The following is a 22,393-nucleotide window of genomic DNA, read 5'->3' as shown; positions in this document are numbered from 1 at the left end:
TTTCCATTCATTTGCAGTTACACAGTTCAGACCAAGATCAGCAAACTTGAGACTTTACCAGTAACTGCAGGTACTAAAGGAATAAGAGCAGGAGAGAAGCCATAAGAAATGGTAAGTGATGTTAAAAAAAAAAAAAAAATCCAAAACTGCTATCCTGCTATTTGAAGAATTAATGTGCAGTTACATTTTAAATCACAGGCAATGCAAAACCAAACAACAGTGGTACTGTCTAGCAAAATGCCAGTGCTCCTGAAGTAATCTGTAGATTTTGTATTTAGAGGATTGTTTCAATAAGATTTACAGTTTGTAGACAAAGAAATTATGTTCTGTGTCTGTATGGCAAGAGGTGCATCAATTTTAAAGAGTATTTTTAAAAATACTAGAAATACATGTGCTTGCTACCTCTGCAATCACTGATCCATGACCAGCTGTAGAACTGCAAGCAATACTTACTTAAAAAAAAAAAAAAAACACAAAGTGGAATTTATTGCAGTTGGTAACTCCTATGGCAGTAAAAAACTAAAAAACTGGAGGATGTGTTGGATTGCTGTTTAAATTTGTGGCTCATTCAGCATTTAGAACTGCTGCCAACTGAGTCTGCTGTTTAATTGTAACCTTCTTCCTGGAGTTAAGAACAACGTTGCAACCCATCTGACAACATATTCTACCATTAAATGTACTAACACGCTACAATAATTTACCTAACAGTCAGTAACAAATGTGTGTTTCTTCTCGATTTTCCTTCCAGTCCCCTTTGCTGTCTGCCCACTATTCTTTGAATGGTAAATGTATTACAGTAAGGAAGAGCAGTAGGACCACTACTCTATTAGCCCAAAACTAGCTTGTCCAACCTTCCTCATTCTCCACATCATTTGACAAGACATTTGTTAATGGTTTAGGACACTAAACCATTCAAAATTCAGTAACAAATTGTGTCATTTTGGTTTGAGAAGGATTGATTCTGTGGTTTCTGAGGAAGTTCTGCAAATCAGGGAAGTACTAACCACTGCCTAAGTGTGTTCAAATATTCCTGTCATGCCCAGATTCACTCCATCACTTTTGCCATTAGTTTTGCCATCTATCTCTAGGTAAGTTGAACTACCTGCCTTTAATATCAATATGGCAACACTTTATTGACCGTTGAATTGTCCAGTTGATAGCTGGTCACAATTTAATTATCAAAATGTTTAAGGACCAGTTCTAAAGCTAGTATATTTTGTTCTGCTAAAAGAGGTACTTTAATGATCATTCAAAGGGGTTCCAGTAGCACATTAAAGGTTGCCAGTAAAGTCAGTAGGAGTCTTTGCATGTAACTTAAAGTATTTTTATTGACAGTTTTCTTACAAGCATTTGCTTTTCATTACTTTCACCAAAATAAAGCTTATAGCATACAGTGTTTTCACACATTCAGGAGATAAGCTATCACTGCATTAAAGAATTCAAGATACATTTATGTAATACAAAGGGGGTTTTTTTCTTCACTGATATTAATTTTAAATAGAGCAACAAACTTTTGTCTTGTTACCATACATTTCCCTTGTTAACTTACAGGTGTTTAAACAACAATTGGGAAACTGCAGTGATAGTTATTGCTAGAGATAAAAAGTTACTCTATTAGGATGAAACCTGTATATCAAGTTATCAACTGGTAAATTAAGAAAAAAACCCCAAATTTAAAAGTATGCAGTCAATTGAAATGATACAGAAAAACTGTAAAGAATAACAACTATTTAACTTCCACCTCCAATTTGTGTGTAGAATAATAAAAAAAATTTCCAATTTTCATGTTTTTACACTGATTGGTATGCATATTAATCATGGCATTTTTCTGAATTTCATTTAGAATTTACAATAAACTTTTTTAAATAAATAGAGGTATAAAGACAAAATCTCATACTGCATTTCTCTTGAAGTTACCAACTATGTTAAATGCATAATTTAAGATCATAAATACAATCTCATTCAACTTAGTCCTACAATATCTGATTAACTTCATGTGCTCAGTGTTTCATGCTACATAGTTGAGAAAGGAAGAAATTAGGTGGCACTTAGTATCTTTAATGGCACTTCTTTTAGCAAAAGATAGTATGCATTTGTATTACTAGCCAGGGTTACTCTTCAAAATAGTATTTTAATATATGCATGAAAAATACATAGAACACTAAATAAAACAACGATTCTTATGTTGTGTTTGAAGCTTTAGCTAATGGTACAAGGATCATCATTGCTTGGTTTCATTTCCCCTTCCAGCAATAAAGCGATCACAGCCTTACTCAAGTAGCTGCATGTTCCCTTTTTTCCAATTGGGTGAGTGTTGTAGAACGCAGTCATGTCATCCTGCAGGAGAGGGAAAAGAGTTTTCCCTTAGTGTTGATTATGTAAAGCAGCCAAGCACAGGTGAACAAGAGGAACATCACAAATATGTTAGGAATGCAAATGTGGTTTTCAGACTCTAAAGCTATAGTATAAATCTGCTCCGATGTACACTTACCTGAACATGTGGAAAAGAGATTTCTAAAGTGGATTGCATATATTTCTTAATGAATTTTCCAGTTCTGTGCAGATACCACCTTCTTAATACAATAGGTGTCAGAGAACAACTGCTCTCTTAAAACATACTGTTAGATGATTTCTATGTGGTAACTTACTATGCTACCACAGTATGATTGTGAGCCAGATCCTTGGATGTACATGTAGAGATACTGACTAAAGATTTATTTGGAAAAAGAATTTTTTCTTTTTAAAACCCAAGAACAAAACCACAGGTAGCACATGAACTAATTCATTGATCAGATCAACAAAACAAGTTTCCTTCACTGAACACCTGTTTTGCACAGTTAATGATGTTAAAACATCTGCTTAATCTCAAATTATATATTGGGTGCTATAACAAAGGTTCAACTCTAATTCAGGAAATTGGTTATTTTTATCAAATCAAGGACAGAGATTCTGTGGTGAATAATATTAGACTTCTGTAGTTTTACAGTGTGTTGGAAATTACCAGAGTAAATACTTCTGACATTTATTACATGTTAACAGGGACTTAACAAGTGTATTTGCAAGTGTATTTAATGGAAGAGCATAGTTCAGACAAATTAGGACTTCTGTTAGCAGTGTGTGTTTGTTAGGAAAACCTAAGACAGAATATTATTGGAACAGTTCTAAATAGGCTACAATTAACTGCCAGCGGGCATATACCTGCAAGTATGGGATACTCAGATTCCAGAAAATTTTAATGTAAGGAGTTGGAATTTCCAACAACAACAATCTTAAAGATAGTATTCACAACTATAAATTGGGATTTCTTTCTGAGACAAAAAGGCCTCCCTCTAAGTAGATCTGGGCGTGGAAAAAAATTCATCACTTTAATGGAGGCTAGGGCAGCAGCAGTAAAAACTGGGTTTTGTGGGGGATTTTTCTTTCTGTTTATAGCCATTGGGGATTTCCAGCTTGTCACTGAAGTCAGTAGCATATTCAAGATACTGTGTGGATCTGGCACTTAACAGCCATTTGTGTGGATAAGTCCAATTTTGCTATGGCTGCCACCAAAAAGTCTCCAAAATGGGCAGGCCAAAAAAAATATCATAATTTCAAGAAAACTGTGTTCTTTTAAAATCAAAGCTATTGTGCCAGGTGATATGTTGCTAAGGCTGGATATCTAGCTTGCTTTCAAATCTTCTTACCAAAAAATAGTCACAAAAAACCTTGAAACTTCTGAAAGAATTCTTAAGGACCACATCCTTCCTCATTTTTTAAAGGAGCTAAATTCAGCAACAGGAAGTGCTGTTGCATATCAGTATGTTATGAATCAATAGCTTATTCAGAGCTAGCAGATATCTCTGAGTATATTGTGCACAATAAAATGCCAGACATAGTGAGGATGACCATCCTCAGTAGCACAGGGACTTGTCCCACTGTTTTACTCATATTTCTTCCTTCAACCAGTTCACCCTGGCTTTATTACAGAATTTCAGAGCTTTCAGGCACCAAAACCTGTACTTGAGAGTATTTAGAGCATTTAAAACATAAAACCTAAAATCCTAGTGAAATAGATCTTAAAAGCTACTTAATAATCAAGTTTCATTTATTTGGATTTTAAGCCTTAGAGATTAAAAAGTCATGAATGCAACTTTAGCACAAAAATCAGTAGCTAAGAACAGTTTTGCATTTCAAGTTCTTACATTAGTATTGTCCATATGAGTTCTTTCGTTACTAAATTTTTCTCAGTATCTGTGTATATAAGATCCTAAGTTCACACTAGCTTGCTGAGCTTTAGTTTTTTTCTTTCTTTTTTTGTTATTCTTAACGCTTTTCTGTTCTAGTGTCCCCCCCTAACAAATTCTTTCCCCTTTAATGAGTATTATATTTCAGCTTTACCCAGACTCCCATTTCAGAGCTATATAACGTTGAGTGGTCTCCTTACCGTACCAGTTTGAATTCACAATTCAGCAATAAAGTAAGCACACATCTTTTATCTTTGCTTATAAGCTCTTTGCATACTCAGGCAGCAGCTGGGTATATGAATTTATTATTTGTGTTCCATTCTGAACTAATATCAATTGCTTTTTATTGAACCACACAATTAATATTTATTACTAACTTGAATAAGAATGTTGAATTCTATAAGACAGTAATATTTTACTCACTTGATTTTCAGCTCCATTTGGACTGCTGTGATCTTTCTGAAAGTCATGAAATGCTTCTTGCACCACTTTGTCCAAGTCCACTTTGTCCTGGAACTCTAGCTCAGGATTTCTCTCCAGAATAACAGATATGACCATCAACAACTAGAAGGCAGAAAGAGACTGTAAGACTTCGAATTTGATTTGTTAAAATTTAGGTTACATAAAAACACTGTTAATAATTGCATATGCCTCTTTCAAGCAGGAAGCCATGTAATAATGGCACAGATAATAGAATTCTGACTGATAAAAGAACCACTGAAAAAGCAGGCTTTTATGAAAGGTTACAATTTCTGGTGACTACCTAACTAAGGGCACTGCTTAAATGTTTGACATTAGCATCTAACTTTGCTGGGAGCCAGGGAAGTTATTTTCCAGTTTATTCAGTCCACTGTGCGGCTGCACAAACGCTGGTGCTCAGCCAATGGAGAGGGTGAAAACACTGAACCTCAGCATTTGATGATTTGAGCCGTAATCACAGATGTTATTCATACTATTGTACTATGACAAAGTTTATAAAAAACAAAGTCAATAGACACTAATAAAAAGTCTCAATTCAAGACAATTTACATTCCTTATATCTGAAAGAGGTTTAAAATAAGAAGGTGCACATGATCAGTGACCTGTTGTAATAATTACAAGTGGACAGTACAGTCTATATTGGTCATCTTGGGTTTTGATAACTATGTTATCTTTTAGCAAAAATTGGGGATGGTCCAGCAAGCTGCATGACCAGTAGTTGTTAGCTGGAATTGAGATGCATTTGATTTTACTGTGGAGAAATACTCACAAGCACCAGAGGCATATACTTGGGAACTAACAATGAACACTGCTGACAACACAGATGTCAGTTACCAAGGGTACAGATGCTCTTGATCTGTTCAGAATGTATACGTTACGTGCAGTGGTGGGGAAGGAGTTTAAACAGCCTCTTGCTTTACTGTTAGGTATCGGAACATAAGGAAACTGGTAGTTGATTCAGTAGCGTAAGCAACCTACTAGACAGCCTCAGCAAAAGGAGAAGGAAGAATCTATCACAGGGCAAACTGGTATTTTAGAGCAGCTTTTCCCTAGATCTAGAAAATTGTTAGGAAAAGGCATGGGCTAGGGACTTGAAGGAAAGCTACTTTGGAATTATTATTCTTATTAGTTTTCAACTCTAATTATATTGGCACTGTCTTTAATATTTATCTATTTGCTTAGTATATTCTGAACATGATAACAGGAACGTGTTTAATCATACAAAATCTATGGAGAAACCACTGAAGCTAGTGTTCATATTTAAAATGCTATTTCTTCACATATTTGACCCTCGGTTACTTTTTTGTCTTTTAAGCTGTAACATACTTATGTACATTATAAAATTTCTTTCATTGTAGGCTACAGACCTCTACAATAATTTGCCTATATTCCGGCTGGTCAATATTTTGCAGCATATCTTCAACTAGAAGGGAAAAATTCATTTCATACATCGTCATATCCGATAAGGTTGGTTGCTGAAAAACAAATAATACTTTTATTGAAAGACCATTTGCATTAAATCAAAACCACCCCCAAGTAGAGCCTATTTATTGTGGAATAAATAATACTCAGCTAAGAAATATGACCACTGTAGGATCAACAAGGGAGCAGATTTCAGAGTATGTCACTTGGAAAGGGTCTTCTAGACTTATGAAGTCTAGAATAGAAATAATAGAAATAATATAGAAATAATAGAAGTAATAGAAATAACTGACTTCCATTCTATTCTAACTATATTTTACTCAGAATCAAAAAGAAAACTTGAAAATACCTTTTTTTTAAAAAAAAAATCCTAACAGGAACAAACTACCTTAAATAATATATTATGGTATAAAATAGACATTAACAATAAAATAATTCACTGTTAATAGAGCAGAAATAACTGAGCATCTATGCTGGTTTTACCTGTGGTAAAAATTTCCCTGCCACTATTAAACCATTAGGGGTTCTCTCCAAGATCTGCCACACTCGATCATAGAATCCAGCAGGAGTCCGATTCAGAGAACCATCTATCTGTCTTCTGTTTAGCCAGCTTCTGTGGACAAAGAAAATTGAGAACTTGAAGTAAAAAACCGGTACAGATGCAGAACCAAGCCTTGTTTTGTGGTGTAAGCCAGTAAGGTAAGCAGTGACATCGAATAGGTATTAATGATGAACATGCAGTATGTTGTGTTTTCTGGTAAGTTACACTCTAAAGGAAACAAGATGAAGATGCTCAGCATATAGAGGTTAGAATGTTGTTCTTATGTGTGTGTTTGTGCTTTATGTAACTGGAATAAAAGAATTAACTGTGAAATCTATCCAGTGCAGTACAGTAACAGTAGTAGGCTTAATTCAACATATCCAATCAATTTAAGTCACTATAAACTAAAACATACATAAAACAGAAGTCATTGTGGGGTACCTATGACAGCCAAATTTATACACACTGAAAAAAAATACTAACTGTAATATTAAAATTGTTTTATTATACTACAATAGGCAAAACATTATATAAATCTCAATGAAATTCTGCATCTCTAAAATACAAAATGTAATAGATAATGGTTTAGAAACACCTATCATTCTAATTTAAATACCAGGTTAGAAAAATTTATTTCAGCAGGATTGCTGAAGATAGATAGGTTTTTTTATGATGGCATGTAGAAAAACAAGTAGCCTATAAATTTAGAAAGTTTGACAGTATTTTTTTTTGTTAAGCTAAAGCTTTGAACAGAGTTACATTCTCCATAATTTTTTATTTTATTTTTTTTACTTACAATACTGTTCCAGCAGTGGCAGCCATGGGTATTTTAATTGGTGGATTCACAGTAAAGAATTAAGTCTTGTGTAGCAGTACTGCACATATGTGACAGAAGAGTTTTCCTAAAAGTTACTGTCTTCTAGTTGGCTTTTAAATTTTAAGTAGAAAAATCTATTTTTATATGGTAAGAGAGTAGCAAGAGCTCCCCTAGGAAGCAGAGCTCTGATGCAAAAAGCAACTAATACTTTTGTATCTTAGTTTAATATTACTGCAAAAAGTTCCATGTCTCCTCAGGTCACAAATAGAGGTTTTTTAGGAAAACTAGATTTAAATTACTGCTTGGCAACATGGCTTTCTGTGTTTCAAAGACCTTGTTCTGGTAGGCTGTTTGAAATGGGGGGGTGGGGAGGAAATGCCCTGGTCAACTTTAACTTTCTAGTTCTGCAGAACTTTTCTAGCCTAGCTCAAATGAAATTAAGCAGTAATATTTTTTGGTTTTGTTTTTCCTCTGTTTGTATTGCTAGATTAACTTGATATGTTCAGAATAAAATTACTTGTCAGTAAAATTATTTGTTTATCTGGACGCCAGTGTGCCCGATGAAATAACAAAAAGATCTTACATTGAAAAACCTTGATTTTAAATACTGGAGAAATGGTAAGAATTCCTTCTGAGATCTGACCAGAAAAGAGAACCTGAATTCAGACAACTCTGTGTGTGTTATTACACTTTTCTTAAGTTTCGTAGTGTAGCTCCCAACTACTCTGGAAGACCAAGCAAACAGTGTGGTGTTTGGGGATTTTTTTTTTTTTAAAAGAAAGAAAGAGGTATTACTAAGTAGTGCATCTTCTGAACAGGTTTGAGCTTGTAGGTAGGTGGGATATGCTTTATGAGAACAAGGCAGATATTTAAAGTTAAGGCTTAAAGGACTTATGATACAACAGCTGTCACTGCCTTATTATTGACTTTTAATTACTTTACCAGTGCCAGGATCAAGCCAATATGCAGCATCTTTTTCCTGTATAACTGTGTTGGAGTAACATGACAAATTAAGGAAAAATGTCTTACAAATTACTTTTCCATAAAACACTTAACTGCCAAAAACTTGTGCCTGCTACGACAGTTCCATCTCATTCTCTGCACGGCTCTGTCCTTGGGCTAGGACAAGAAAACATTCATAAAAACAAAAAGACAAGTTGTGATAGAAATAAAAGGTTGTTTTCTTCATACAAAGAAAGCAGCACTTGAAGATGTCAAAAATACTCCGACCTATCTGAATTACTATGGTAAGGAAGAGAGTCCTGTAAGCTCTATAAGCAAAACTAGTTTTATGACATTAAAAGAACAGTGCTCCATTTTAAAAAGGCTACTCACAATCCTGTGACCTATGCAGATACATCAAAAAGAATACCTGTGGAAGTCTGCACTCAGGTGATATATTGGTATAGTATCCTGGAGCCCAGTGTAAGAGGTAGGAAAATTGCAAAAATTTTACCCTCTATGAAAACTTGGAGAGAGGTTAGTTGTGGAGACACTGTTAGGGAGGTACATATACCACTAGCCCTTCATGTATGACAAATTAATTGGCAGTGATATGTGGTATCACAGGAGCAGAGATGTTGTCTAAAAATCACAACAGTAGGAAAAACTGTCACAGAAAAAAAAATGCAAGGAGACAGTGTTCTGGTTTTCCTGGCAGGAAGAGAACTTCTAAAAACAAGTCACTAATGGGTAAGGAAAAAGACCTAGTAATACTGTACAGGAAGAAGTTAAAGATAGGAAGTTTTGAAGGATATGCTGGCTAGCTTTTGTACTCGGGTAACTCCAAAAAAGAACCTTCATCCTCAGAAAATCAACCGGAGTGTTCTTTGCTGACCCAGCTATTGTATATTAAAGGAATGAAAAGCAGAAGGCACTGTGACAACTCAGGTAAGATCTCTAATGAAGAATGGTGCTTGAATTGCTTACTATGATTGAGCAAATTGTTTCCTAAATAGCATAATATTTAATGGAAAATGCTGCAAAGAGAAACCTTGGGTTGTTCTGCGAAGATTTTAGAGGAATAATGTCAACATCAACACAAGTAGAGACAGTGACTAAACAGCAAGCATTAATAACCACAACCAAGACACTGAAAAGCGTGTGGGAGATGCAGAGTACGGAGTCAGTTACACTGAGAGATTCTACATCACACAAATTAAATGAGAGACAGCAGATGTCGATTTAAGGAGCTTGTTGCTCGGGCATTATAGATCGGGGGGGGAAAAAACAGAATGTGTTTTGAATTAAGCAGGAACATTAGTATGACATGTGGTATATTTCCTCTTTGTTGAGAGAAAAGGCCATCATCCATTCAATCAAGGACTACAGAAATTGTGGGTAGTATGTGCCAAAGTTTAATCTAACAACCAGAAGTAAAACCTACAGGAGAACTTTTGATTTGACTCTTATCAATATAGTTAAGTGGAAATATTGTAATTTTAACTTCTTTCTTGTATACTTTGTATCACAATGCACACTCTTTTCGGCAGCTAGTTACAGCTTGGAGAAAAGATTACAAGTTTGAGGCAGCACTGCTGTCTCTTGGGAATTTTAGAGAACATCTGTTCTTAATTCATATAATAAGCTAGAAGAAAGCAAGCACTGAACAGCAGACAAATATTCTTACAAGTTACTTAACTAGATGGTATTGAGTCATTTTTGGCTCCACATGAAAGAATGTAACGCTTCAGATTACTGCCAAAGTATAGAGATTACTACTATAAAGTAAGACTTCCACAAAGATACACTGAAAAGGGAAGCTGCAATATAAAAGAAACAGTAGAACCTGGACACAGGTGAAAGAATGAAGAAATGCATTTTTGCTACCTTTCCTTAAATAAGTATATTCCTGATTGCAGATGACTGGTGATTTCAGATGTACATAAAGTATTTCAGAAATGAAAATTACTTGAACAGCCTAAAATGAATAAAAACAGGTGTCACAAACCCACACATCTCATTACCTCCCCTGCTGCTGTGGTTGAAGAATATCCAGCAGAAGCTGCTTCACTTCACTAGGGGACATCTGGTATAAGTCCTTGGCTGGCATATCCCCAGCACGGATTTTCAATTCATATTTCATAGCATGGATAATCCATCTGAAGTAAAGTGAGAAATATATTTATTAATTAAATATGAAGTTTTCAAAGATGAAAAATTAGTCTAATAAAATAGCTCCTAAGAATTCCACATGATCCTGGTATCTGGCTGTCAGGACATGCATAAAATAGCAAACAAATACTCCACAACTCTTACTGTATTGTGGAATTTACTCAGATTTTTGTGTTTGTTTGCAATATGATACAAACTGAAAGGGATAATGCATAGATTTTAAGAAATGGGTTGTGAAGCATACTTTTATAAGGAAGATATATTTGTCTACATATTCCCCTACGTCCCATGTTCATTAAGACAAGCATTTACCTGCCTTTTGATGTTAAAATTCCTATTCAAAATAATGCTCTGACAGTATAAATATTTTGCTGATGAGTTTTTAAAAAAAAATTAAAAATTAAATGATTTTACATTTAAAAAGACTTCAGGGGTTATCTATAGTTTTAGGCTTAGACTGCCAAAAGGAATTTCAATCACACTTTCTTTTGCTACTCCCTTTTGAAAAGATTTGATTAAATAAAAATATGGCAACAGTGAAGATTTTTCAGCCTTAGGTATCAGAGAGGTAGAACTTCACAAATTATTGAAGAAAAATGCTGAATTTTATTCTGCGCATTACATAAAAACAGTACTACAGCCTCCTCTATAATATCAAAGATGAAATAATGTATAGGTACATCTGAAGCGGGATAACTGACCGTGGAGCTCAGTCTTACCATCTGCACTACTTCAGTTCAAGTAGGTATTACTATCAAAAGTGAAAAGAAACTTAACTAGTTTTTTTTCAAACAGTCCATCATACAACACCTGATCAAGTCTGAGGTACATCAGAGCGCCTTCCTCAGTTTGTCATGAAATGCAGAGTATTCCCCAGAGAGTTACCTTATCAGTATAGCCACATTCCACTGGCATTTAGCCTACAAGGTATAGAAGGTTTCTGTTTATGTAATTCAAGTCACAATCTTCTCTGAAGGATTCTTAGTAACTACACAGAATTTTGAGATGTCAGGCCAACTGACTCAATGTTGCTTTAAATTTGAGGTTTCTAGGACCATTCATTGAAGAACATATTTTATTTATTTTAGTGGGGGAAGTGTCATTCTCTACTTACTAATTTAACAAACACACATGGCTTAGGAATCTCTTCTTTTTCACTATGACTCAAATGCATCTGCATACAAGTCATTCACTGGTATTTTCTCTTTGCAGTAGCCTACAAAACATAGCAAAGTGAAGAGCAGACCTCCTATCAAGCTCTTCGCTATAAAAGGTGGGTAGAAGTCAGTTGGCTGGAGGTTTTTATAGTAATAGGGCTGTCAGGAGCTTGATCTATTTCAACATGAAACCCTGAAAACAAATCAATAACAAGACACTAAATCAAGTAATTATCAAACTGGAATGGTGTTCCTGCGAGAAGGTTAATTTTGCTCACTGGAGTGGGTGATAACACCAAAATAAAGGAAATTGAATGTCTAGCATTAACCTTGGGAGAAAGGAAAAAAAAGTGCAAAAAGAATTAGTTACAGAGAATGAGGAAGGGGAGAAAAGAAGAGTAATGTGAATCTGTAAAGGGTGCAGAAAAGGTGTTGGAGTGCAAAAGTGGTAGAGGTACTTGCAGTAAACGTAGCATAGGTGATCTGAAGAGTTTTTGGTTTTATGACTGGAATGTACTGCTAAACCAGAAGCATGAATCTTGTGTGCTAGAAAAAAAGACTGCTGGTATCTCCCTCCACTGTTGAAATGCTGTAGTTTCTCCATGAAAAAAATACGGAAGATGGGACACAAGTTCTAATTCTAAAACATGCTCACTAATTCTGTAAATCTCAGTCAGTAGCACCTGGCCTCTTCAAAGAAGTGCTTACTCAAATGCATCTGTCTCTTCCGAAATGTGAAAAAATAATTAATTTCTGTGGATAGCAAAGTAAATGCAGATACCATGGAATATGATAACACTCAAGCACAGACCATTCATAGGTCACATTATCAAAGAACTAAATACAACAATCCAGGAGAAAAATGACATTTTAAACTTGATTCAGGTTTGTGCTTCCTCAGCTATGTATAGCTTAGCGTAATCTAGTTAGTATAGAATTAGACAGCTGTGTAGCGGATGAACAGTCAAGCAGCATTGTGTGTGTCTGTAATAGGGGTGGTGTTTGTGGATTATTTTTTTTAAGAACAAAAAGAGGGGTTTAGCAGCTTTATAGGACAAATCAGGTTTTTCTTTACCATGGCAGTAAATTATTTTTGTGTAGGGAACTGCCTTTGAACAATGTCTTCATTATGCCAGATATCAGATACTCAGATTCACTGAGTATCAGAAGTACACCTTGATGCCTCAGAATGTTTTAGGAAAAGCTGTAATGGTAAGTACATTTGAACTATTTCTTTTCAGAGTTTCAGCACAATAATCTGCCTAAAAAGACAGCTTGTTTTAGAGTGTTGTCTGCAATGGGAATTTCAGGTAATAAAAGCCTTCTGCAGTTCAAATGTACTTACCATTACAGCATACCTGCCACTGTTCATGGGCTGTACAGAACACATCTAACACCACTACACTGCCTGTGGCTTTAAAGCCCTAACATGATAGGGATCAGGCTTTGAAAAATACTATAGTTCACTGTATTAACTGTAGGAAAGCTTCACATGGGCTATTACAAGGACTGCCCCTCCTCCACTTTACACTGTTGATTTGGCACACTAATTTAAAGCAGGCTTCATAGAAATGTAAAATTAAAGTATATGAGTTTTGCTGCATCATCTTATATAAACCATTTTTGCAACATAGGAACAATTTCTAGTGAAGTATGTATGCTCCCCTGCAATACTAGTAGTAAGAACAGTAAGTACTTTGCTTACCCAATCCGTATCTTCAGCATGCCACTGAAAAGTTCAGGTGAATTTGAGATGATCCAGCCAATATGTATGACAAGTTCCTGCTGAACTACAGCTTCTCTTTCATCTTGTAAATGACATTTTTCATAGATGATGTTCTTAATCACTCCTGGGGATAACGGATTAGAAATAACTTCTTCCTCTTGGCCAAAAGCTCCAAGTGTCACCTGCAGTACATTGAAAACAATTCAGAAGATATAGGGAGGAATAAAAGCACCGTAGAAGCAATTCAGTAATGAAGCTTTATGAACTCTGCTTTTCTTGTTAAAATTTCACAATACAAAAATAATTTTATGTCAATGACTGATGCTTGTTAATGCTGTTAGTTGGATGCTATTAAAATAACAAAATTCACTAAGGACCAGAGTAAATACAGAATATATTTTTCCAGGTGAAAGTAAAAGTACCTGACCACTGCTTTGGTTTCAAAACTGGCTGTATAATTGTGACTGTACACTAGGTTTAGATAGTCTTTCATTTCTGACAGCTGTGGAGCTCGCTTAAAATTCAGAATTAAATTAATAGTTTCATTTTCTTATTTCTAATAGCATCCTAAAAGTTACAGCCTTCATTTTAAGAAAATATATTGCTGGTACTAGATTGTTTAACCACAAAGGAGGAATTATGTTAAAATTCTGATTTTCTTTTAATCTACTGTCAGTAAAACACAAACACCACTAACTTTTCTCTTATAATAAACATGATAGGTTAAAAAGCTGAAAATAAACAACTACAAATCATGCTGCATGCGGGTGTAGCTTCCTCTAGAGCGGTGTAGCGCCAGATGCACATACCCAGACCTCAGTCTGGAGTAAGACTAGGACAAATCTGTCATAATAGCATTGCATATAGGTAAGTATACACATATTTTAATACATTTTAATACTAAAATATGTATTATTCAATTATTATTATTTAGAAACAGCTCTTCACAAACTTAGTTAAAATTATTTTGGTGGGAGGAAGAAAAAAGTCCTCCTTAGGAAAGGAAGAAACACTGACGATTAAACTTTGTTTGCCACAAAGGTTAAATCCTGAAAAACATTCTGCTCAACTGCCACCCAGCTGTTGTCTGATGCTCAGTTAGAGAAAGAGTGGCTACATCTTTATTAAGTAAGTCTTAAAAAGAAGCTTTATTGCTTGACTCCATCTACTTTTGTTGAAACGAGGGCATGTGTATAAAATCTAAGGGGTTATGTAAATCATGCCTCTTCCCTTCTTATCTTGACAGTCTTTTCAGTATTGTTCTGTCATTATATAACAGTAAATTTAGTAGCCCATAGTATATGCAAGTTTTAAACATTTCTTTTTTCTCCTGGATTTTTCTTCTTCAGTAGTGATTTATTAAGCCATTGGGTACTTTTAAAAGAAGCATCAGAGGCCTTCAAAATTAAAAAGCCCATTTATTTAGTTTCTCTGTTATCATTCCTTAATATGTTTCTGAGGAGTAAAGACTTACCTGCTTGCCCTGAACTAAAACATTAGTAATAGATGGTGCAAGGCTGTCCACTAGTTTACCTAAAAGACTTGCTGCGAAGCGCACAACAGACCTGAGGGCAGAAAACAGAGCAAACCCACTACATATCAAAAGCTAGTTTAATGAATTCATATATAAGTTTGAAGTCTGCCACAGCCGAGATCTCAAAACTAACTTAGTAAATATGTACATTATAAAGCAGAATTTGGATCAGATTTTATGTAATCTTCTATGGATTTTCATTTTGTAGTCTAGGTATAGATTAATAGATCAAAAATAAATTTAGTTAGAACTCATTAAACTACCAGCTCCATAAAAAGCTTGTTGTTCTTTTCTCAACATCATCTTGAAAACAGACAGGTAAGCGATGCCAGCTTCTCTTTTGTGACACTTTCATCATTTTGCAAGATAAATACATTAAAAAACTACCAAGGTTAAGAAAGAACTTGCAAGAGAAAGCAGAACACATAACACCAAGGCTTTGTTTTGTTTTCTGTACTGAGGTAATATTTCACATGTGTAGCATGAAGAAACCAGACTTACGTAAATTCCTAGGTTAAAAACTAGGTGTAACCTCTAAGAAAAACATTTTTTCATATATCCAGTTGATGATTAAAGATATAAATACTTGGAATAATAATTTCCTGACAAAATACAAACCTAGTAGACCCGTATTTGAGCCTTCCTAGCACAGGCTTTGACACTACCAAGAATCCTTTATCCAGAGAGATAATGAACAAGTTGTAATAGTCTATAGTGTTAGTAAAAAATTCAAACAGTTGATGTTGATGCCTGTGAAAACTGCTACACACTTCTTAAGATCAAGAGCAAAGCATTTCAAAAATGCATTAGCTGATACTATCAAAATGCAAATAAGCAAAAAAGAAAAAAAAATCATGGAGCTCCATTTCAGACCTCTGGGCACTTTACCTGTTTCCCATGTACCAGTAAAGTAGTAATATGTGGGGCTATAGAAGAAGAAAATTTCTGTGCAAATGCAGCACTGTAGCGCAACACCAACCTATATGTATGTCACATGGCAATCATGGAAAAGAAATGAAAAACAGTTTACATATTTTGTTTCTAAAAATACTTCTGATTTTTATTCTTTACAAAGAATACCACCAAGGTATTTGGTTCTACCTTATTATTGGCAAAGGCCCATTTAACTGCGTGAACAGAATAAAATGAAAAATGAAAAACAGTTCTTATATTTATACACTCAGCTGTTAGGAATAGTTACAGAGTGAGAGATCAGAATTCAAGACAGACTTCAACTCATTTCTTTTTATCAAAGAAACTGAATTTCTACTGAGCTCCCGGGCAAAGAAATTAATAAACATCTAAATTCAAACATACTTGTTGAAACCTTTTAAAGTTATTCTGACAAAGTCAGGCTGAAAGCAAATTATTTCAGGGCAATAAATAAACTGTGTATCAACTTAACTAATTTATGTTTGATCACTAGCCTTGGTACAGAAAGGTATTAATAGTATTTTATCATGCCCTGTAAGAAATAAAAATATTAAATAATAAGAAAAGAATGCTAACAAGAACTGTACATCAACGCATGTATATTTTGCACTCATAGCAAAACGAGTTTATTCCTCTTTCATATTTTAAAAGATAACAGTAAGAAAATACTGCTTAATTCTTTTTTAAAGCATTACAGACCAGATCTTCAGCTGCAATGAACCAAGAGAAAGCTGTCTTTTCCCCCCCACACACCTTTTGAGTGCATAAGGATACGGCTTTACTCTCTACACACACAGTTGGGGGGAAGGGAAGGTGTAAAACAAAAGGAACATGATATATGTATACAAACCAGAGCTTTTTGCTGCCAGCTCGTCTATAGATCCTTTCCATATGCTCAGCAACAGTACCTAAATGTATTTAAAAAAACAAAAACCACAAGCAAAAAAGATGTACGGGTTTTCATTTAATAGTAATAAGTAAATTTGATGAGATCAGTTAGTTAATTCTGAATCAGCTTTAGTAAAGCGCTTACCTATTGTCCTTAACATCTAAAATTTAGATGCAATCAAGTCCCCCATCATCCAGTTGTATGTTGTTACACAAGAAGCCAAACCAGATTTCAGCTAAATTTGCTGCTCACACTATAGAGACACCTATGATACCACCTATTTTTGCAATATATTGGAGAAAACTAATCTACATACACATTTGACCTATAAAGGTCCATCCCCATCATAAGGTACATCCTCAAACTGCAGATTATGTCTCGGATATGGAATGTAGCTACTCTCTCTGCTGTCTTGCCTCTTTGTTGAGTTAAAACCTGCGGGAAGCAACAGGGAAGTCTTGTGCTTGACAGTGTAATTCATTGAAGGGATGTTAGGTTCGGACAAAGTTTGTAATAGCTGATATCCAAGACATGAGTTGTTTTCAACTTTGTATATGAACAACAGATCACCTGGTTAATCATGTGGGTCATGAGACTTTCACAGGATCTTTCACTGCTTTGTGGCTCTGCCCTGAATAACCACAATAAGGCACCCACAAAGATGCCTAAGTGACTGAGAGCTAGGCTTGGTAATGAGGTGCATTACAGCACTACTCTAGGGAAGCTAATGATCACTGCTGCTAAGTGCAACAGGGGATAGTGGACAGATATATTAGGCGTTATATTACTGGTTTACTACTGTCCCTCTCCAACCTGATTTTCTGCGTGCCAAAACCAAACAGCACATTTTGTGAAGTGTAAGGTATTAAAGTAGCATCACACTGTGCAAACATGACCTAAAAAGGAGAGGGTAGGACATGGGAAGAACACTGCTTCTAAAAGTCAAAAGTAGGTGAGCCAGGATTCAGAGAAGTCCTGAAGTACACTAATTACATTAAGCAGAACAAGAGATACCATTCTCTTGTCAGCCCATAGTTGATCATAGTGCATCAGCTTGCTATACTGACATCTCTTCAACTATGTAGAGGTCAAATGGGGACCATTTTGTTAAAGGTAAAAGTGGTGACAAATTTTCCATTGTTTAAACTTCATTTAGCATCTAGATTTTAAATTCTCAGATGGAATGGCAGTGTTTTTCATGCCACTCATTGTTCATCTATAACAAAACAACAGTAGCAGAAGTTGACTCACAAAATCATGGCCTGTGCTTGTCAGCTGAAACACCCAAGGTTCTTCAGCTTTTGTCTTTAGATTTATGTTTTATTGATTGTGTGATTATTTAATGTCAGTCTCCATAAATCTCTAGTCGTAGGAAGACAGGAACTTTTAGTCAGTGACTCAGACAGTTTAATGAAAGGTGCATATTAAAAAGGTTACCATCATCTACTATTTCATATTGGATGGCACAAAAAGGTCTATGCAAGTGAGCTCTGAACAGTCAAAGGCACAACAGCACTTTTTTTGTGACCTAAATGGTGTCAAGAGAGTTTTTAAGTTCATCATCATGATCTAATGGTCAAAAGTGGTTATACTGGTTGTTTCCAGAGGTTAGGAAGTCTGCCTCAAGTTGTTTCCAGAGCAAAGAAGGACACGACCTACAAAGGACTAAGAAAACCACTGAGGCTCTCAAAGGCCCAACAGCGGTACAGGTAACAGGGGTGAAAAAGCCCGCTTCAGAGACTACACGTGCACAGTGCTCAGCTTCTGACCATGACTTTGGATTCACATTGTATTTCAACAGTGAATTTTATTCTACCGTACATTGTTTTCATTACATTTTTAATATAGCAAAATGGATATAATGTATATTTATGTCAAAATGACAACTTTTCATCACAAGAACCAACTTAAATCAAAATTATAAAGCAGGGCTCTAGAATACGAGGTGGTAAGTTACACTGCTTGATGAATAACTAAGGGAATGTTATTTGATCTTAACATTCCTCTTTTTCTGAGGGGTATTCATAGTACAAAGGCAGCTAATAAGTAGTCTTTTGGGGGAAAAAACCAGCAAACCTTGCAGCACAAAAGCCAGAAGCATCAGTAGCTCTTCTGAATTATTTTTCATGAGTTTAAATCCTGTGCTCTAATACAAAGCCATAATACAAAATTAGACTAAGCTTCAGAGATGTATTAAAGTGCGATTACATGAAAGTAAAATAAAAATTCAGTATCAAGCTTCACACATTTCAGACTAATTGTTACAGACACATGAACTCGTCTTTAGTTTGTTTTCTATACAAGGTCAAATCCCCTATTTTTGGTATCTATGCATTCAAAATTACAACCAGATACAGCAGCAGCCTACAGACAATGAAAAAGAGTGCATATATTTAGCAGCTCATTCCCCACTACACTATGAATGTGCATGTCCCATTTAATGCAGAAATTGCTTTAAATAGCAAAGAAAATAGCTACACAACTGCTTGCATGCACAGCCATTATTCATGTTCATTACAACTAAGCATACAGCTGCTTCCTGAAATATTCAGAGCAGTCAAATTAAAGCAGCTCTTACCTTCCCTGGTGATAAAATTCGGTCCTTCCCTTTTAAGCAGCACACTCGAGAGTAATGCTTGACTTGCTAGGCAATTGCAGTCCTTAAAAAAAAAAAAAAAAAAAAAAAAAAAAAGGCAGCAACAACTTAACAACAAATAGCCTTCAGATTTTCAGTGAAGCAAAACCAGAAAAGCTATTACAAATTTGAAGTGAAACCAAAGGACCTATTTTTGGTTTTAATTTAAAAAAAGTCTACAAATTTTCTTTTTAAGGGGACTTCACAACTATTTCATACCCTATGTATGCTGTATTGTTGTCACTGCTGCTTTCAGAGGCTTCTCCGCAGTTCAAATTAAGTTGTAATAATTTGGCCTCAGAAACATTTCTGGATTTTTCTGTTCTCACATCCCGTCATTTACAGCAGAAACGCTTGTAGTGAATAGGGAACCAAGCAGAATACCTTGTGTGTTCCTACTGAACACTCTATCGAGAAACAGTCACCGGTAGTTTTCTTCTAGATACGGGAAAAACGCCAGATTGGAACTTTCCCTTGGAATCATTAAGAAGTCACCAGTCCATCAGAGCGAATACCATCTGTTGAAGTCTTCTGAATGTTCATCTAACAATAAAATATCTATTCATACTTTTAGATGGGTCACTACCAGAAGATGATGTGGGTAGCTCGGAGAAATGGAAGCCAACAGTTACAGCATGAAGGGCCAGAAAGTTCTGTGACTGTCAAAAGGAAGATTCTCCGAACAGGAAGATCAGACATTTTATGTTCCTAGCTATATTATTAACATTGAACCATGACAGATCAACGTGATTAGTAAGTAGGCTGCTGTTAGAAAGAACACCTGCACATCATTTCTCATTTCACGAGAATGAAGTTAAACTGTATTTTTATCAAATTTACTTACGTTGAGTTTCTGCAGGATCTCGTATGTCGACTTGTTTTTCCAGTCATTAATATTTACATCTGGTTGCTGCTCGAGTTCAGAAGCATTTGGAGTACTAGACTGTCTCTTGACTTTTGAATGTTTTGGAAGATCCAACTCCTCCAAACTCTTAAATACAGGAGCCCTGAAAAATAATATTTCATTTCTTCATAGTTCAAAAAGTATTTTAATTATCAACTACTTCATCATTATTATTTACACATGGCCTTACTCTTCTGTTTCAGTGATTCTTAGGAAGTCAAGTTGTTCAACAACTGCTCCAGATATTAATGTCTGAAATGAAAAATTGAAAAAATTAAAAAGATGCAGAATTATACATAACTATATAGTTTTGATCACAATGTGTTGCTGGTGGTTTCCATTGAGAAAGTAGTTTCTTTCCAGAGTATTTTTCCTTTTTCTCAAGATCTCCCTTAAGACAGAAGTAGTCTCTCAGGCTGCTGTCTCTCTTTTGCTGGCGTTCTGCTGTTCTTTTGCCTGCAGTGTACAGCTTCATCAAGCAATGGCCAGCCCCCCTCCCCAGAACGGGTCTGATGAAAAGCCCCGAGAGAAGGATTTGCATTCCTCAGAGTCCTGCGTGACACCCATGTTCTGGATCATACCACACATTGTTTGAGGGATCACTGAAAGACGGCTAGTTTTCCTCTCAGGCTCCGTGATGTTACAGGAACACAACATAGTAGTATTTCCTACTCCATTTCCTACTCCTACTCCACAGTAGTCATTCCTTAAATCCAAGCATGCCTAAGTTTGCACATCAAATGCAGCTTACAAATACTTCTGTCTCAGAATATCACATACCTGAAATTCAATGTTACATTTGTCTGATATAGTCATTGCAATTCATTTACTCCAAATTTATATGAATTTCCTATTTATACAGTTCCAGAGGAAACGTACTGTACTACAGCATTTTTAAGACTGCTTTTTCATGGTTCTCATTAGCTAAATAAAATTGAGTATGTATTGTGAACTTTTAAATTCCATTGCATTGTACACAAGTTGCAGTAAAACATTCATCTGTTACACTGTGGGATGACTGACTATAAAAAACCCTGCTTTGCTTTTATTGCTGGTGTCATTCATTCTTTGTCTTGCATATCTGCTTGAACACATGATGACAATGGAAACAGACAGTAAAGATGAAAATTGGAAAAAAGCTACACGTCTTCTAAGCATAATTTTCAAATGAAATTACATTTTGTATATTTTACCAAAAAAAAAGCATTCATACAATCAGAGACATAACATTCTGTCTCTAGGCACGTTTACACATACGCCTCTAAATGAAGCAGCTGAGTACAATTCACAAAGATGCAATATCTGTTTTGTGGGAATAGATGAATTATTTAAGAAAACACTACAAATTAAACATGTTGCTTGTTCTTGTACCAAATCCTCCCCCATAATGAAACAAGGCTGTTTCCAAAATGTGACAAGCGTGCAGTAAGACTGAAACATTACAGTTAAACTGCTGGAGAAAGCACACCATGTTCTACCAGTCAATGCACTGATCACCAACATCTAACATTAATTTATAAAAAAAAGGTAAAATAAAGACGTAAAGGCTTTGGAAAGTGGCAAAAGAGAAAGGGATGTTAAGAATAAATGAGAGAGACAATTTCCATTTAACCCAAACCAGTTTTTATATCCTTAGCTTACTGGCATAACAGGAATTACATCTTAGTAATACGCTGCAACATGGTTAAACATGGTATACTGACATATGGGGAAGTTCACACATTGTATTTATGGATGTGGTAAGAATTTCTCTCTGGAAAAAGTATAAGGCATTCTTGTGGCTTGTTTTTGTTTTTTTGTTTTTTTAATAAATTTCATTCAATCTACAGGGGGATTGAGTGAGTACGTAACTATATTTAACAAAGTTGTATTGGGGCCCTGTTAAACTAATGATTCTCTCATTGGCCAGTCCATTGGAAGTGATTTCTGCATGCGACTCGACCCACTCTGTCAGCCTACAACAGTTACCAGCTCTTCACTTCTGCAGTATTGACCATTACTAACCAACCCTGGGTTTG

At 35.3% G+C, this 22,393-nt stretch overlaps 1 protein-coding gene across 11 annotated transcripts in view; it reads right to left on the bottom strand.

Moving 5' to 3' along the window:
• Positions 1-1,302: 1,302 nt before the first annotated feature.
• Positions 1,303-22,393, bottom strand: part of PHKB (phosphorylase kinase regulatory subunit beta) — an 83,039-nt gene continuing 61,948 nt past the window's right edge. For 9 of the 11 annotated variants that reach the window (XM_075765890.1, XM_075765893.1, XM_075765891.1 and 6 more), the window contains 11 exons: positions 20,566-20,627; positions 20,316-20,478; positions 19,415-19,496; positions 16,798-16,855; positions 14,955-15,045; positions 13,460-13,662; positions 10,450-10,584; positions 6,609-6,738; positions 6,071-6,178; positions 4,647-4,787; positions 1,303-2,337 (listed from right to left, as the gene is read on the bottom strand). In XM_075765890.1, coding sequence (XP_075622005.1) covers positions 2,200-2,337; positions 4,647-4,787; positions 6,071-6,178; positions 6,609-6,738; positions 10,450-10,584; positions 13,460-13,662; positions 14,955-15,045; positions 16,798-16,855; positions 19,415-19,496; positions 20,316-20,478; positions 20,566-20,627 — 1,311 coding nt within the window. In that variant the 3' untranslated portion in view covers positions 1,303-2,199. Of the gene's footprint in view, positions 2,338-4,646; positions 4,788-6,070; positions 6,179-6,608; positions 6,739-10,449; positions 10,585-13,459; positions 13,663-14,954; positions 15,046-15,902; positions 15,994-16,797; positions 16,856-19,414; positions 19,497-20,315; positions 20,479-20,565; positions 20,628-22,393 lie in introns of all 11 variants that reach the window. The other 2 variants (XM_075765889.1, XM_075765887.1) reach the window with 1 other exon arrangement.

The sequence above is a fragment of the Balearica regulorum genome, chromosome 13 (genome assembly GCF_011004875.1).
Source record: "Balearica regulorum gibbericeps isolate bBalReg1 chromosome 13, bBalReg1.pri, whole genome shotgun sequence".
NCBI classification, from domain to species: domain Eukaryota; kingdom Metazoa; phylum Chordata; class Aves; order Gruiformes; family Gruidae; genus Balearica; species Balearica regulorum.
The sequence above is the reverse complement of the archived record's forward strand: the minus strand, read 5'-3'. Positions and strand labels throughout refer to the sequence as shown.